Genomic DNA, 15475 nt, shown 5'->3' on the forward strand with positions numbered 1-15475 from the left:
TGCTTTTCCTGGCCGGCTAGGTGCGCGCGCGTCTGGCGGCGCAGCCTCTACGTCACGGAGCGTGTTCGCCCTCATTGGGCGAACCGCTCACGAGCGGCAAATTCAAATTTGCTCGGCAAGCGGCTGAGTGCCAAGCAGGCGCACCCGCCCGCTCACACAGGACACGAGCATTGTCGCAATGTGTTTAGCGAGAGCGCCCACTCAGCGCCACCCTGGACGAGCCCTTAGACTGGGGCCATGGTGCCTTCGCCCATGTGGAGGCTGGGAAGTGACCTGCGTGAAGCGGGTGCTTTCCCTGGTCATGGTGGACAGGCCGTGGGGGGGCGTGACGGAGCTGGTTCACCCTCATTGAGCGAACCGCTCACTTGACCGGCCTGTCGCGCCAAGAAATTAGTTTCAACTGATTTCTTGTGCAACGCGCGCCCCCTCCTGCCTTCGCCCACAATCACTGCCTTAAGGCAGTCTGATCGCTCAGCGTGCGGACGCGTCTGCCCGGTCTGTGGCACCATGGCTCCAGCCTTAGGCTGTGTCCCTACTGGCACTGACTGTCACCAACTCTGTAAGCATGAGCGCCGAGTGTCCTGTCTATTTTGAAAGCGCGCACGTGGGGGCATGTTGAGCGCGCTTCAAACTCTCTTTTTTTTGTCTCCCCAAGCGCCAAGCTTGGGAGAGCGTGTGTGCCCGCGCTGCGTGAGCGGGGACATCAACATCAAGCGTACGAGGTAAAAGTGGCAAGAGAACAGCGCACAGCACCAGCGGGGTCACAGCCAGTAAGGATATAAAACCCAGGCACACAGCCCGTGTGAAGACATGAATATATCGCATAGCGCTATTAATAAGGATACATTCGGACTATCCCCGGCGGGGAGAGATATAGAAAATAAAGACAGATAAGAATAACGGAATCATACTAAGTTGTGGTTTGTAAAGGGGCAGTGCTAATGGCTTCATGGTATGAAACTGAGGTGCTAATGGCATCATGGTATGAAACTGAGGTGCTAATGGCTTCATGGTATGAAACTGAGGTGCTAATGGCTTCATGGTATGAAACTGAGGTGCTAATGGCATCATGGTATGAAACTGAGGTGCTGATGGCTTCATGGTATGAAACTGAGGTGCTGATGGCGTCATGGCATGATAGTGAGGTGCTGCTGCCCAGCTCCCTCCCTGTCACAGCCGCTTTGGATCTGTTTCAGTTGCCGGGGGAAGCTGAACTCCGCAGCACACAGGACCGAACCATTCAACACGTACACATGGGGGAGGCGCAGCACGTCACAACCACTCATCCCTCTTCTATCCTCGACCAGTCCCGTATTTACATAGGACAACTGGCTGAAGGTGTTTGATTCCCTACATACACCCGAGAGGGCTCCCGGTTTCAGTAGGTGTCGCTGTAATACGCGCGGGGTTTCCTTTATAGCTTTCTCCCCTCCCCGCGCCGTTGGTCCCGCGGTACCCGTCACGCTCTGGGCGCGCGGCTGGTTCGAAGTGAGCAGCAGTGCAAGACTCCAGGTGTGGGGGCGCGCGAGACTAATGAAAGGGCGGGAAACTAAATATACGAGAGGGTGGGAACCGCGGTGTGGGTGCGCGAGACCGGGCGGGAAACGTTTATTTGGGACTCTGTCATGGTCCTCACCCGAGCCATTTGTCTGAGTTTAGTTAGTGAGGGGAATGCAGGCAGACACTGTCCGGTTGCTCTCTCTTTTTGTATGTGGGAGTCTCCATAATGTGCCAAGGAATGTGTCACCCTACATTAAAATGGTTGACAAGCCATGTGAAATTACACCGGGTGGCTTTCCATGTTTGGTAACACTGTGTGACAGGGCCACAATGGGTGGCATTGGATGGCTGGGTTTGTTTTAAGTGTGAGGTGGTAATTGTGAGATGTAATTGTGAGATGTGACACTGGCGGGGGTGTAGGCGGTGACACTGACACTGGTGGGGTGTAGGCGGTGACACTGACACTGGCGGGGTGTAGGCGGTGACACTGGTGGGGTGTAGGCGGTGACACTGACACTGGCGGGGTGTAGGCGGTGACACTGGCGGGGTGTAGGCGGTGACACTGACACTGGCGGGGGTGTAGGCGGTGACACTGACACTGGCGGGGGTGTAGGCGGTGACACCGGTGGGGTGTAGGCGGTGACACTGACACTGGCGGGGGTGTAGGTGGTGACACTGACGGGGGTGTAGGCGGTGACACTGGCGGGGTGTAGGCGGTAACACTGGCGGGGTGTAGGCGGTGACACTGACACAGGCGGGGTGTAGGCGTTGACACTGGCGGGGTGTAGGCGGTGACACTGGCGGGGTGTAGGCGGTGACACAGACACTGGCGGGGTGTAGGCGGTGACACTGACACTGGCGGGGTGTAGGCGGTGACATTGACACTGGCGGGGTGTAGGCAGTGACACTGGCGGGGTGTAGGGGGTGACACTGGCGGGGTGTAGGCGGTGACACTGGCGGGGGTGTAGGCGGTGACACTGGCGGGGATGTAGGCGGTGACACTGACACTGGCGGGGTGCAGGCGGTGACACTGGCGGGGTGCAGGCGCTGACACTGGCGGGGTGCAGGCGGTGACACTGGCGGGGTGCAGGCGGTGACACTGGCGGGGTGTAGGCGGTGACACTGACACAGGCGGGGTGTAGGCTGTGACACAGACACTGGCGGGGTGTAGGCGGTGACACTGACACTGGCGGGGTGTAGGCAGTGAAACTGGCGACGTGTAGGTGGTGACACTGACACTGGCGGTGTGTAGGCGGTGAAACTGGCGGGGTGTAGGCGGTGACACTGACATTGGCGGGGTGTAGGCGGTGAAACTGGCAGGGTGTAGGCGGTGATCTTGGCACTGGTGGGGGTGCAGGCGGTGACACACACTGGCGGGGTGTAGGCGGTGACACTGACACTGGCGGGGTGTAGGCGGTGACATTGACACTGGCGGGGTGTAGGCGGTGACACTGGCGGGGTGTAGGGGGTGACACTGGCGGGGTGTAGGCGGTGACACTGGCGGGGTGTAGGCGGTGACACTGGCGGGGGTGTAGGCGGTGACACTGGCGGGGATGTAGGCGGTGACACTGACACTGGCGTGGTGTAGGCGGTGACACTGGCGGGGTGTAGGTGTAGACACTGATGGGGTTTAGTCGATGACACTGAAGGGGTGTAGGCGGTGACATTGACACTGGCGGGGTGTAGGCGGTGACACTGGCGGGGTGTAGGCGGTGACACTGGCGGGGTGTAGGCGGTGACACTGGCGGGGTGTAGGCGGTGACACTGGCGGGGTGTAGGCGGTGACACTGGCGGTGTGTAGGCGGTGACACTGACGGTGTGTAGGCAGAGACACTGGCAGGGTGTAGTCGGTGACACTGACTGGGTGTAGGCGGTGACACTGACACTGGCGTGGTGTAGGCGGTGACACTGGCGGGGTGTAGGTGGAGACACTGATAGGGTGTAGGCGGTGACATTGATACTGGAGGGGTGTAGGCGGAGACACTGGCGGGGTGTAGGCGGGGACACAAACACATGGACCTGCCCTAATTGCTTCTCTCTCTCCCGTGTCGGGCCGTGCAGACGGTAACATGCAGGAAGCCGTGGCTGACGCGTACAAGGATGAGATCCGGTCCTTGCAGGAGGAGATCCGAGCGCTGACCCAACAGCACAAGGAAAATCAGACGGCACTCCTATCCGATACCAACATTAAAAAAGCCCTGTTAGCATCTTCCAAACTCTATGCTTACGCGCAAAAATGTACATTAGAATAATATGAAACATAAATATTATTACTCATTAAATATAAATATACACATCTTCATGTGAATAATACAGAAATGAAATATAGTTACAATTCTTATTAATAGTTTTTCCGAGGCAGACATAGCATAACAAGCAAAAGAAAATATCCATTATACTTATAGTCAGTTCTTATAAATATATATTTTATTTTTTTAAGCGAAAACCTCTTCAGATAGAGGGATTTAACAGTGCATACGAAGTTAATCTGTCAACTGTCTCCCAAATTTCAGGACGGTTTAGTTGAATCCGGAGTTTTCTCCGTCTACCCGTGTGCATTGTGAGATTTTTAGTCGTAGTATTTCTAAACTCAGGACAACAGATCCCAAAATGCGGAGGCGCCTGAGTTTACTGTGACATGTAATACGTCCCCACAGGCCATGTTTCATTCATTGCGTGCAGGTGACGCTACAATTCTACTATATACAGATATAATAATAACTTTACAGTATTTCGTATAGCGCTTTTCTCCCAATGGGACTCAAAGAGCTTCACAACTACAGCATAGTGTGCAGTACGCGGCGCACAGGATTGTTACAGACAGAATAACGTGACATTTCCCCGCTCCCAGATAACAAATATTGGGGCATATGTATCACGGCAAAAGTTGAGCAATTTAGGGGTAAAATGACTGCTCAGTATGAATCAAAGACAAAAGTCCAACTGAAAGTAATAGGATTTTTTTATTTTATACATTGGTGCAGTATTTTGCTCCACGATTGCTGTGATACATAATAAACCTCTCGGTGTTATAATGCAGAATATACAGCGGGCAAGGTTATTTGTACGAAGAGATGCAGTATTTAAATGAACCCCCGTCGCTATACACATAGTTTGCCAACACGTTCGCTTGTTGACAGTCTTCCCCTTTTTCCCCCAGACAGTCGTATCGAGGGAAAGCGATCAGCGATGTCAGAGGCGCCGAAGCTGTGGCGAACCTGAAGTCGCAGCTCGGTGACTGTGAGAAAGAGCTGGAGTTTCTCGCCAAGATCTCTGGCATCGAGTTTACACAATACTGCAAGAAAACGGAGTATCCATGTAAGAAGCGCGATGGGTATCGAGACGACTTTAACCCCATCTCTGCCAGCATGCTCTGCAATGCGTGGCTGCTCTCTGGCAGCGACGGGGTTAAGTCTCTTTGTGGGTGCGATGTATTTCAAAGTGATTGTGAACTTTGCAGCAATGGGGTTAATTATATCTTTATACTGTCAAAACCAGTTTAATGTTCTTCAAAAGTCCAGGGGAGCGCCAGTGTTCACATCAGCGTCATGAAAGAAACAATAGAAGCGACATAGTGTAGTACAATTTCAACCAGATTGAATGCTGTTTAAGTGAAAAGTATTTCCACACTCACTTTTCTCCTTTTCAATAAAGCAGTAAAGAGATACTTCTCTCTCTGACTAAAGCAATGGATCAGGAACTCCACATGTAAACACCCCTTTGTTAATGACTTCCCATCCGTGGTTGGTGTACCGAGGAAAATAATGAAAAATACTAATTGCGCAGTATATCTCAGATTGTATTAAAATAGAACAATAAAAGCATATAGATGTGCACTCACATTTAGTACATAATGGCAATTCGTGGTACGAAATCCCGACTGTTCTTTAGCATATTCACCGGTACACATGCTGTGAAGCACACTTCCGCGTCTCGGCTCTCGTCTACGTCACTTCCGGCTGAGTGAAGTTGAGGGCGGAAGGGCTGTGTAGAGGGATCTCTGGCTGCCAGGACTTCGCGTCACGAACATGCACTGAATGAACACTGATTCAACGCGTTTCGCCGGTACGACTTCTTCAGGATTCATGATGTTGATGTGAACGCTGGCGCTCCCCTGAACTTTCGAAGAACATTGGGATCCAACAGACTAGAGAACAGTCTTTCAAAGGGTTCTGAGCAGCTTTTCAATTAGCACTATACACTGGGTGGTGTGAAGGATTTATTGTAGACCTAAAAGTCACTATATATATTCACTAATTGATCACAATGCACGGAAATATATTTCAAGTCACTTTATTATAGTTTTATATAACTTTTTTATCACTATTTTGGACACTATGCATTAAGTAAGCGCCGTCACAATCATTTTTTTCTGACAAAACCAGTATAAACCTGAAATGAACGCAGTTCAGTTCCGGAGACCCCCGCTTCACACCTATATGTATATATAAAAATGGGGAGCCACGCAGGAATGCTCCTTTTGGATGATTTGAAATGCAGTGAGGTTGGGATACATTAAATGGCGGGAGTGCGCCAGGCCTGCAAATAAATTTAGGGAGAGAAATTCCTGCCCGAAAAGAGGTTACAGTTTAGGTTTCCTATTCTGGAGAGAATCTGAGTTGTGATATTATTTGCTGGACTCATTAAAGATGGCCACCACTGTCCCTTCTCAGGGTGTCTTCACACTTTCACTGCCTCCCATGAATCTGCGCAGTGTTTCTCATGCAGGAAACGCGAGCGTGGCCATGATACCGTTAAATACTCATTGTGCTGCTCTGACACAACTGAGCACAACCCACATAGTAAAGAAAAAAACGGTGAAATCTAACGTGAGGGCGAGCGTCTGAACTTCACTGCAGCGCAGCTTGCAAGCCGGCACCGCAGCGTGTTATAGAGCAGTACTGGGCGTGTACTAGCGTCACTGAAGGAGTTAAAATGCTAAACGTGTAGTGTTACTCCCAATCCGTTTACTGTTGTTTTGCGGACACTTGGTAACCCATCGCTTGTCTTCCCAAGCTGATTGTTTATTGTTAAATTGGCTCTACATCTGTCTTTGTATTTTAATAAAAATGTTTTGTTGGAAGCAGGGGTTCTCAGGGGCTAATCCGCATTCATTTCAGCTCTGGGGACCCCCTGCTCCCCGAGATACTTACATTAGAAGGTGATGCTGGTAGCAGCCTCGGGTGGGCACGTAAAATGTCTGTTTAAATGTCCTGCGGGCCAATAGGAAGCTGCGATGTCATCATCCTTTGCAGCTTCCTTTTGGCCCGTGGGACATTTATACTTCCATGAGATACCGGCAGCCCCTTTACAGGTATCTCGGGGAGCAGGGGGTCCCCAGAGCAGAAAATGAACGCGGTTCAGCTGCGGAGACGCCCTGCTTGCCTCCAAGGGGGTAAATATATATTCTTTAAAAGGCAAAGTTCCTTTAAAATGAAACTGAAAATGTAAGTCTATTTCTTGTTATTTTGCTGCGTTTAGTATTTGTGTGAGATTGCTCTGTAATTACCATTATTAGTCCTCCATAAGACTGCTATACATTAGTAAGAAAATGTTTTGCGGTTGTTTGCTATCTCACTGGCTACACTGCACTGTAAGGCGTCGCATGGCAGAAGGATGCTTAGTCAACATGGGCCGTTGTGTTTTATTGCAGCGGCGAACCAGACGTTGTACAAACATAGGTTGATGGGCCAGTGCCAGTCCCTCACGTTTCAGTTAGAGTTCCACACGACGGAGTCACAGGTACGATCACAACGAAAAGGGACAGTGTGCGTGGAACGTGGGAGACACCAGTTCCGACTTGTACGCGTCACGATAGAAACAATATTCCTCAGTGCCACCAGGTGTCAGTATTTAGTTACGTAAAAGGCCTTTAAATGTTAGAAACGGCGCTGCTTCTACAGCGATAAATACGGCAGGTACTCTGCAGTGTGGGAATCTAGTTACTGTAACGCTAAGTGGCCTTGGCAGCTATTTTTTTTAGTATAAAAGCAATAATACTGTTGAGATGTATTAAGATAAAGTGCTGGCATTAACCCCTACCGAGGTTACGACAAGGCACGACATTCAGCATGGGGAAGATTAGTAATAATAGGCATTTTAATGCTATAACATATATAGATATATAAATATATAGCTTTATTTTTGTGTGTGCTTTGTAAGTAGCCTTAATATAACCATATACAGGCCTAACCCTAAAGAAATATATTGTGCACGTTCTATAGTGTACAGTAAGTCCTCGTTTTACGACGCATGGTTTTACGACGAATGGCTTATCCCACGCTGTCCAATGCATCCCTATGGCCGGTTTTACAACGCCAAAATGGCTTATCCGACGCTGTTACGACGCTTTGCAAAGTTGCAACATTATGTCAATCAGAAAGCTGCAGTGAGGGAAATCCTCCAGATCAGTCTGTGTGAGGGTTTAGTGGGGTATTTAGGCCTTTAAACATGTCTAACAGTTTTATTATACAGTTCTGGATTCAATAAATAGAATCTTTACATCATAATGTATGTGTGTGCAGCATAATCTAATTGCTTGAGTAAAATACTTTGTGTATTTTAGCATAAAAAATGCCTTCAGGAACGGAACGTTTGATTTAAACAGTGTTCCTATAGGAAAACGTGATTCGCTTTACAACGCTTCGCTATCCGACGCCATTTTGAGTAACACATTGTGTCGGATAACAGAGGACTGCGTGTATAATGCATTTTGCCTATTGCAATATGTCTAATAAATTCTTTAGCTGGTATGATGTATAACTGACACACCTTCCTTTCTGATACAGATTAATAAAGGTGGTTTGTGCTCGGATGTCACGGACCTGAACATTATAATGGAATGTGGGGAATATTCTCAATTAAGCAAGTTTGTATCCAGGTAAGTTTCAGTAATGTCTCCACATTGTACAATTAGTCGTCAAATCATCGGATATTGACATTGTTCTCGTCTCCAGCGTTTTATTGTATAATGAAAGTGCCTGCTGCTCCATTGAAAAGGTTCCCATGTTTACAAGGCCACTTTTAAGCTTTGCTTTCTGGCCTTTCCTGCTGTTTTCAGTTTGCCGTTTGGCAGAAAGGCAGCGGGCACAATAAGAGAGAGAGAGATTTATTGCAGTAACAGACTTTAAAGGAGCAGACGTTCTCTTAATTTTTTATTTCTCAGCTCCGGGGTCCCCCTGCTTCCCTAGTTACTTACCTCCGTAGGTGATGCCGGTAACAGCCCTGGAGGTTTAAATGCACGTGGGCCAATAGGTAGCCATGGGGGGTGACGTCACGTCTTCCTATTGGCCCTCATGATGCGGGAGCTTCAAATCCGCCATTTACACAGCCCAGCCGGAGCGTCTATCGGCACCCCCTATGGAGGTAAGTGTCACGGGAGACCAGGCAATTTCCACCTTTTTACCAGGATCCTGCATTGAGCAAAACAAGGTAATGAAATAAATTGTACATTTATTCACGGGAAAAGGCAAACACACAATGTTACACAAAATACAGTAAAAAGACGCACTTATTTGGGAATTGGGGTAACAACCTAGACTCTCCTAGCTGCAGGGAATCCTATCCCTGATAACAGTTGCAAAACAGGACAGAAAATATTCCAGGCAGTTTTTTGCTGAAGCAGCCCTTTTCTTGCTGGAGAATACAACTGGAAAACTCTGGAGAACACTTTGGATAACTATCTATCTCATGGCGGCAAGGGGTTGTAATACCCCTGACTTTCATTACAGATTACTGCCCCCCCTATCAGGAGCGTGAGAAAAATCTCTGCAGCTAATCAGAGACAAGCTGGTAGGACACACAGGGTTACCTGGAAATCTGAATGAACAAAGAGGCATGGGAAATTTGGCATCTCTGACCCTTGATTCCCTCAATGCCCCCCATGGTGACAGGCCCCTGCCAGTCTGGTGGGCCAAATGGAAATTTAAAGAGCGTCCATTGATCTGAGGATGTGGGTACTTGACTTCTTCCCTCCTGTCCAAATGGTTTTGACACCTCAGACTTCCTTTCTGGCTTATGATCCCCACTATATAAGTAGAAACACAGTGGCACTGTCTGAGAGTCCCAGCCCATTATATTGTGCACAAGCATATGTTTTAAAACACACTGTTCCCTAAAATATACACTTTAAAAATATCCTAAGTCTTTTGGTTATAGGAAATAGAATAAGAAGCTGCACGTTTTTTCTTACTAGCCATGTTCCCCACACTCTATGCAATACTTAGGACTGGACTTTTAAAAGTGCCCTCACAATCTTTTAGCTGATTGGAGTACCCCCAGAACCCCTATACCGGTTGTGGGTGACCTGCGCATTTACTGGGTATTCCCATTAACCTAGGGACCCCTTGACTGTTTTAGGGACACCTCACATCCCTATGCCCCGTTTACCTTCCTGGGTTGTGCTGAAGCAGGGAGCTTAGTGGTGAGTCACGCCCTATACAGCTTCTGGGTGACCTGGGCATTAAATGAGTATCCCCCTTTACCTAGGGACCTCTTGACTGTGTCAGGGACACCTCATATCCCTATGCCCCCTTTACCTTTCTGTGCTGAAGCAGGGAATTTGGCGGTGAGTCACATAACTATTTTCAAGGGAGGATTTTGACCGGAGGTCTTTGCCGATATGTCCCCGGGAATCTGACGTGATTCCTGGATAAATTTTTGGGGTGGCCAGCAACTCCGGGACCCGTCTACCTAGCCACAATGTGACAACACTTTTACCGCAAAAAAACTCCATTGAAACTCAAAGCCTGAGTCTCCACTGGTTAGCACTCCTGGAAGGGTAAAACACACACAAATTCTTTATTGGTGCACAATCACATACATTTCATGTTCAACCACTGGGTCCAAGAGCTGACACTCTAAACCTATAAATATAGTTCAGAGGTAGAAAGAAGGATATTCAGCGCTCGTGCTGCAGAAATAAAGATGGAAAATCCCTTTGCTGCACGTGCATGGAGCGTCTCACCAAATGCTCCAACTTCAAAAGGTGATCCCCCCTAAAAAGGGGGGAGGACACCCTGAAAGACAGAAAAGAAAAAATGCACAAATGCGCACTAGGGATTAGACAAATGTTATTTATTAATAAAAATACACATATAAAACTGAGAGGATCCAACCCCATCTCAGCTAAAGGAATTAAACTGCCTAGATACAGTGACCATACATATGGACTCTGAAAAATCGAAACCCTAAACAGTAAAACACACACAGTACACTAAAAAATGTATATTCAATGTAAAAAAAAGAAAAAACAAAGAAAATAGCGACAATCTAGGGGGTGATTAAAGTTAAAATCGCCAGAGAGGACTATCATACCGCTGACAGGGGGAAACGAACACTCACACTGGTGCAGAAGTGGGGGTCCACGGATGACCGCATAGGATCCGGATCGCGGCACCGCAGAAGGTGAAAAACGCCACTTGTGCCTCAGGCAGGCTCCGTCTCAGCCTCTCAGCAAACAAGCGCAGGATGACCTGTCGTGACCTCTACGCGTTTCGCACCACGTGCTTCGTCGACGAAGCACGTGGTGCGAAACGCGTAGAGGTCACGACAGGTCATCCTGCGCTTGTTTGCTGAGAGGCTGAGACGGAGCCTGCCTCAGGCACAAGTGGCGTTTTTCACCTTCTGCGGTGCCGCGATCCGGATCCTATGCGGTCATCCGTGGATCCCCACTTCTGCACCAGTGTGAGTGTTCGTTTCCCCCTGTCAGCGGTATGATAGTCCTCTCTGGCGGTTTTAACTTTAATCATCTTGGATTGTCGCTATTTTCTTTGTTTTTTCTTTTTTTTACATTGAATATACATTTTTTAGTGTACTGTGTGTGTTTTACTGTTTAGGGTTTCGATTTTTCAGAGTCCATATGTATGGTCACTGTATCTAGGCAGTGTAACTCCTTTAGCTGAGGAGGGGTTGGATCCTCTCAGTTTAATATGTGTATTTTTGTTAATAAATAACATTTATCTAATCCCTGGTGCGCATTTGTGCATTTTTTCTTTTCTATGGTTCAGAGGTAACCTGCCCAGCATAATACCTTTATTGATTGCCTGGTTGCCCCTTCACCGTCACAGTAAGTATCTCGGGAAGCTGAAATGAACACGGTTCAGCTCCAGAGACCCCCTGCTTCAATCCTATAACTAAATATAAATAAAAAGAAAGCAGGATTGCGGTTTTTACTTCCTTTCTACAGAACTGCTAGTAATGTACTTAGGATCCCGCACAGAATTCTTCCAGAGCAGCATCACCTTGTGATTTATATTTAGTACTAGCTGATATACCCGGCGTTGCCCGGGATGTAATTTTCCTGCTCCCCCTCTGTCGCTGCTCCCCCCTCTCCGCTCCCCATGTCTCTCTCCGCTCCCCATGTCTCTCTCCGCTCCCCATGTCTCTCTCCGCTCCCCTCTCTCTCTCCCCATTCACTTCTCTCCACCTTCCCCTCTCTGCCACCCTCTCTCTTTCTCCCCCGTTCACAGCAATCCAGGCCCCCTTCCTTCACAGCTCCAGCCCCCCACCCCTTCACAGCTCCGGCCCCCCCCCCTTCACCTCCGATTTTAACCCCCTTCACAGCCCCGTTCCTCTCCACCCGTTAACAACTCCGTGCCCCCTCCCTTCACAGCGGGGTATCTCCCCACTCTCTGAGTGTGTATTTAATATATGTATATCCCCTGTTTCTGTGTGTTATTAATGACGTCACCCTGCCTTGCACTCAGAGACCTTGAGAGCCAAGGCCCGCCCCGTAGTCAGGCAATGAGAGCCAAAGCCCGCCCCGCAGTCAGCCAATGGGAGAGCTTGACAGCCAATGAGAGCGAGCACAAACCCACAGACAAACATCTTTTGAGTTTTATATATACAGTTAGGTCCGGAAATAATTGGACACTGACACAATTTCATAATTTTGGCTCTGTACGCCACCACAATGGATTTGAAATGAAACAACCGAGATGCAATAGAAGTGCAGACTTTCAGCTTTAATTCAAGGGGTTGAACAAAAATATCGTATGAAATGTTTAGGAATTGCAACCATTTTCATACACACACGGGTTGAGATCAGGTGATTGACTCAGCCATTGCAGAATATTCCACTTCTTTGCCTTAAAAAACTCCTGGGTTGCTTTCGCAGTATGTTTTAGGTCATTGTCCATCTGTAAAGTGAAGCGCCGTCCAATCAACTTCCCTGAATTTGGCTCAATCTGAGGAGACAATATATCCCTATACACTTCAGAATTCATTCGGCTGCTTCTGTTTTCTGTCACATCATCAATAAACACTAGTGACCCAGTGTCATTGTAAGCCATGCATGCCCATGCCATCACACTGCCTCCACCGTGTTTTACAGATGATGTGGTATGCTTCGGATCATGAGCCGTTCCAATCTTTCTCCATACTTTTTTCTTCCCATCATTCTGGTACAGGTTTATCTTAGTTTCATCTGTCCAAAGAATGCTGTTCCAGACCTGGGCTGGCTTTTTAAGATATTTTTTGGCAAAGTCTAATCTGACCTTTCTACTCTTGAGGCTTATGAATGGTTTGCACCTTGTGGTGAACCCTCTGTATTTGCTCTTGTGAAGTCTTCTCTTTATGGTAGACTTGGATAATGATATGCCTACCTTCTGGAGAGTGTTCTTCACTTGGCTGGATGTTGTGAAGGGGTTTTTCTTTACCATGGAAAGGATCCTACGATCATCCACCACTGTTGTCTTCCGTGGACGTCCAGGCCCTTTTTGTGTTGCAGAGCTCACCAGTGCGTTCTCTTTTTTTCTCAGAATGTACCAAACCGTTGATTAGGCCACTCCTAATGTTCCTGCTATCTCTCTGATGGATTTTTTTTTTTTTTTGCAGCCTAAGGCTGTGCGTATAGTGACGGCGACGCGTGACGTCACCTGTCGCCGCTAGCAAAAGTTGTATTTTGCTTTGCGGTGTTGCGGGCGACCAGACCTGTCACATGAGGCGACAGCCCCATAAAAATCAAATATTCCCGGCTGCAAATAATCCCCGTCACCCCGTCGCTTTGTCGCCGTCGCGTTTACTATAAGTGCATGCGGCGGCGGCGACAATGCTTTTGCTTTCGGCTGACGTCACGTCGCCGGCACTAAGCGTGGCCTAAGTAGGCCCTGTTTCACTTGCATTGAGAGCTCCTTTGACCGCATGTTGTGGGTTCACAGCAACAGCTTCCAAATGCGAATGCCACACCTGGAATCAACTCCAGACCTTTTACCTGCTTAATTGATGATGAAATAATGAAGGAATAGCCCACACCTGTCCATGAAACAGCTTTTGAGTCAATTGTCCAATTACTTTTGGTCCCTTGAAAAAGAGGGGGCTACATATTAAAGAGATGTAATTCCTAAACCCTTCCTCCAATTTGGATGTGAATACCCTCAAATTAAAGCTGATAGACTGCACTTTAAGCCCATATTCATTATTTAACTGTAACTTGAATTTATTTTGGTACACAGCCGAAATAACAAAACTTGTACCAGTGTCCAATTATTTCCGGACCTAACTGTATAGATTGTAGTGTGAGTAAGAAATGTGTGAGTAAGAAATGTGTGTATGCTCAACTATGACCTTGTTCTATTAGTTTCGAAACTTCTACAGTATTCGGGTCTCTATTAAACTCCTGCTACTGTCAACTTAACAGCGTGCTATTTTACACTTAGATTCACCATTTAAAGTCCGTTAATGGCATAACCAGATATGCGGTAACTTGCATCCTGGTTTGACAACCGAAATACATTTTCAGTCACTAGTGTAAGTGATTTGAACGTTTTATTCAGTGATATTTTATTTCAATGGGGTTTCTTTTTCACGTGTGTTCTTCAGGACCGAGGAGCGGGAGAACCTGCTGCTGTTTTTCCGCACCCTTTCTTCCTTTGCAGAGTGGTGTGAATATCGCAAACGTACCTTTCTTCAGTTCAAGGTAGGACATAAATAAGTTTTTATTACACACGTCTCTTAGGGTTTTGCGGGCTATCCATTAAAGTGAGAGAGTGCCGGCCAGTACCATACGCAAACTCTTATTCAAGAGCACTATAGCACTTTAATGAATAACCAACCCCTTAGACTGCTTAGATTGCAAGCTCTTTGGACGAGGAGTATCTGTTTCTCATGATTAGCTTCTGCTAATTGGTCAGAATGGGTCATAAGTGCTTCGTTATGGGTCGTCAGTAAATGGGAAAGATGTAAATATGACATTATATGAACTTGTTCTGCTTGATCTCTATTTTCTGGGGCCGTTAACTTGAATTGATGAGGGGTCTGTAGTTTGACTGCGTATTTAAATATGGACATGGATAATGGGCCAAACGCCTGTATCTACTTTTACAGATTGAAAAAAAAAATATATATATATTTTGATTACGTTTTTTTTAAAACTCGCTTATTTTGTGCGCAAACGTTTGAATTTTTCCGGTGTCTTGATCAGACTTGCGGGGCCTCAAACACTTTCGGTACAGAACCATCTCTGAAGAACTTTCACTGTGATCCGTTTAAATGGACCAACTATTTGCCAAAAGCTCCACCAGTTTAGTAAATCATAAATTAGTTTTTGTCTCGAAATTGATTTGTAACAAATAGTTCAACTATTGCAGTGTAAAGGTTTTGTGTTGTGGACATCAGTCCGCAAGTTTGCAGCAAAAATGAGGAAACTGAAATGTTGTTTTGTTTACATGTTACTTATGCATTGTTTCTTTTCATAGAGAAATATCCATTTCTTTCTTTTTTTATTGTTATTTCTGATGTCTGTTTTGTCCAGTTTTTACTACTTACATGTTCTTATGACGCTGCTAATAACAGATTCAACCAGCTGGTTGTTTTCGAAAAGCTCAGAAAAATTCCCTTCTACGTGGTTTTGAATATATTTATTTTAACAAAAGTTGTGTAAATACATGTATAAAACACAAAATGTGGCATGGTTTTCCTGTTGAATTTTGGCTCAACCAAAATTCTTCCCATCTCATATAACCTCTTAAAAATAACA

General features: G+C 47.0%; 1 protein-coding gene across 8 annotated transcripts in view; it reads left to right on the forward strand.

The window, feature by feature from the left end:
• Window positions 1-1232: 1232 nt before the first annotated feature.
• Window positions 1233-15475, forward strand: part of CENPP (centromere protein P) — a 246179-nt gene continuing 231936 nt past the window's right edge. The window contains exons 1-6 of one of the 8 annotated variants that reach the window (XM_075573806.1): window positions 1233-1381; window positions 3562-3700; window positions 4661-4818; window positions 7154-7242; window positions 8289-8380; window positions 14320-14416. In XM_075573806.1, the coding sequence (XP_075429921.1) occupies window positions 3570-3700; window positions 4661-4818; window positions 7154-7242; window positions 8289-8380; window positions 14320-14416 (567 nt within the window). In that variant the 5' untranslated portion in view covers window positions 1233-1381; window positions 3562-3569. The other 7 variants (XM_075573804.1, XM_075573805.1, XM_075573807.1 and 4 more) reach the window with 7 other exon arrangements.

The sequence above is a fragment of the Ascaphus truei genome, chromosome 17 (assembly GCF_040206685.1).
Source record: "Ascaphus truei isolate aAscTru1 chromosome 17, aAscTru1.hap1, whole genome shotgun sequence".
NCBI classification, from domain to species: domain Eukaryota; kingdom Metazoa; phylum Chordata; class Amphibia; order Anura; family Ascaphidae; genus Ascaphus; species Ascaphus truei.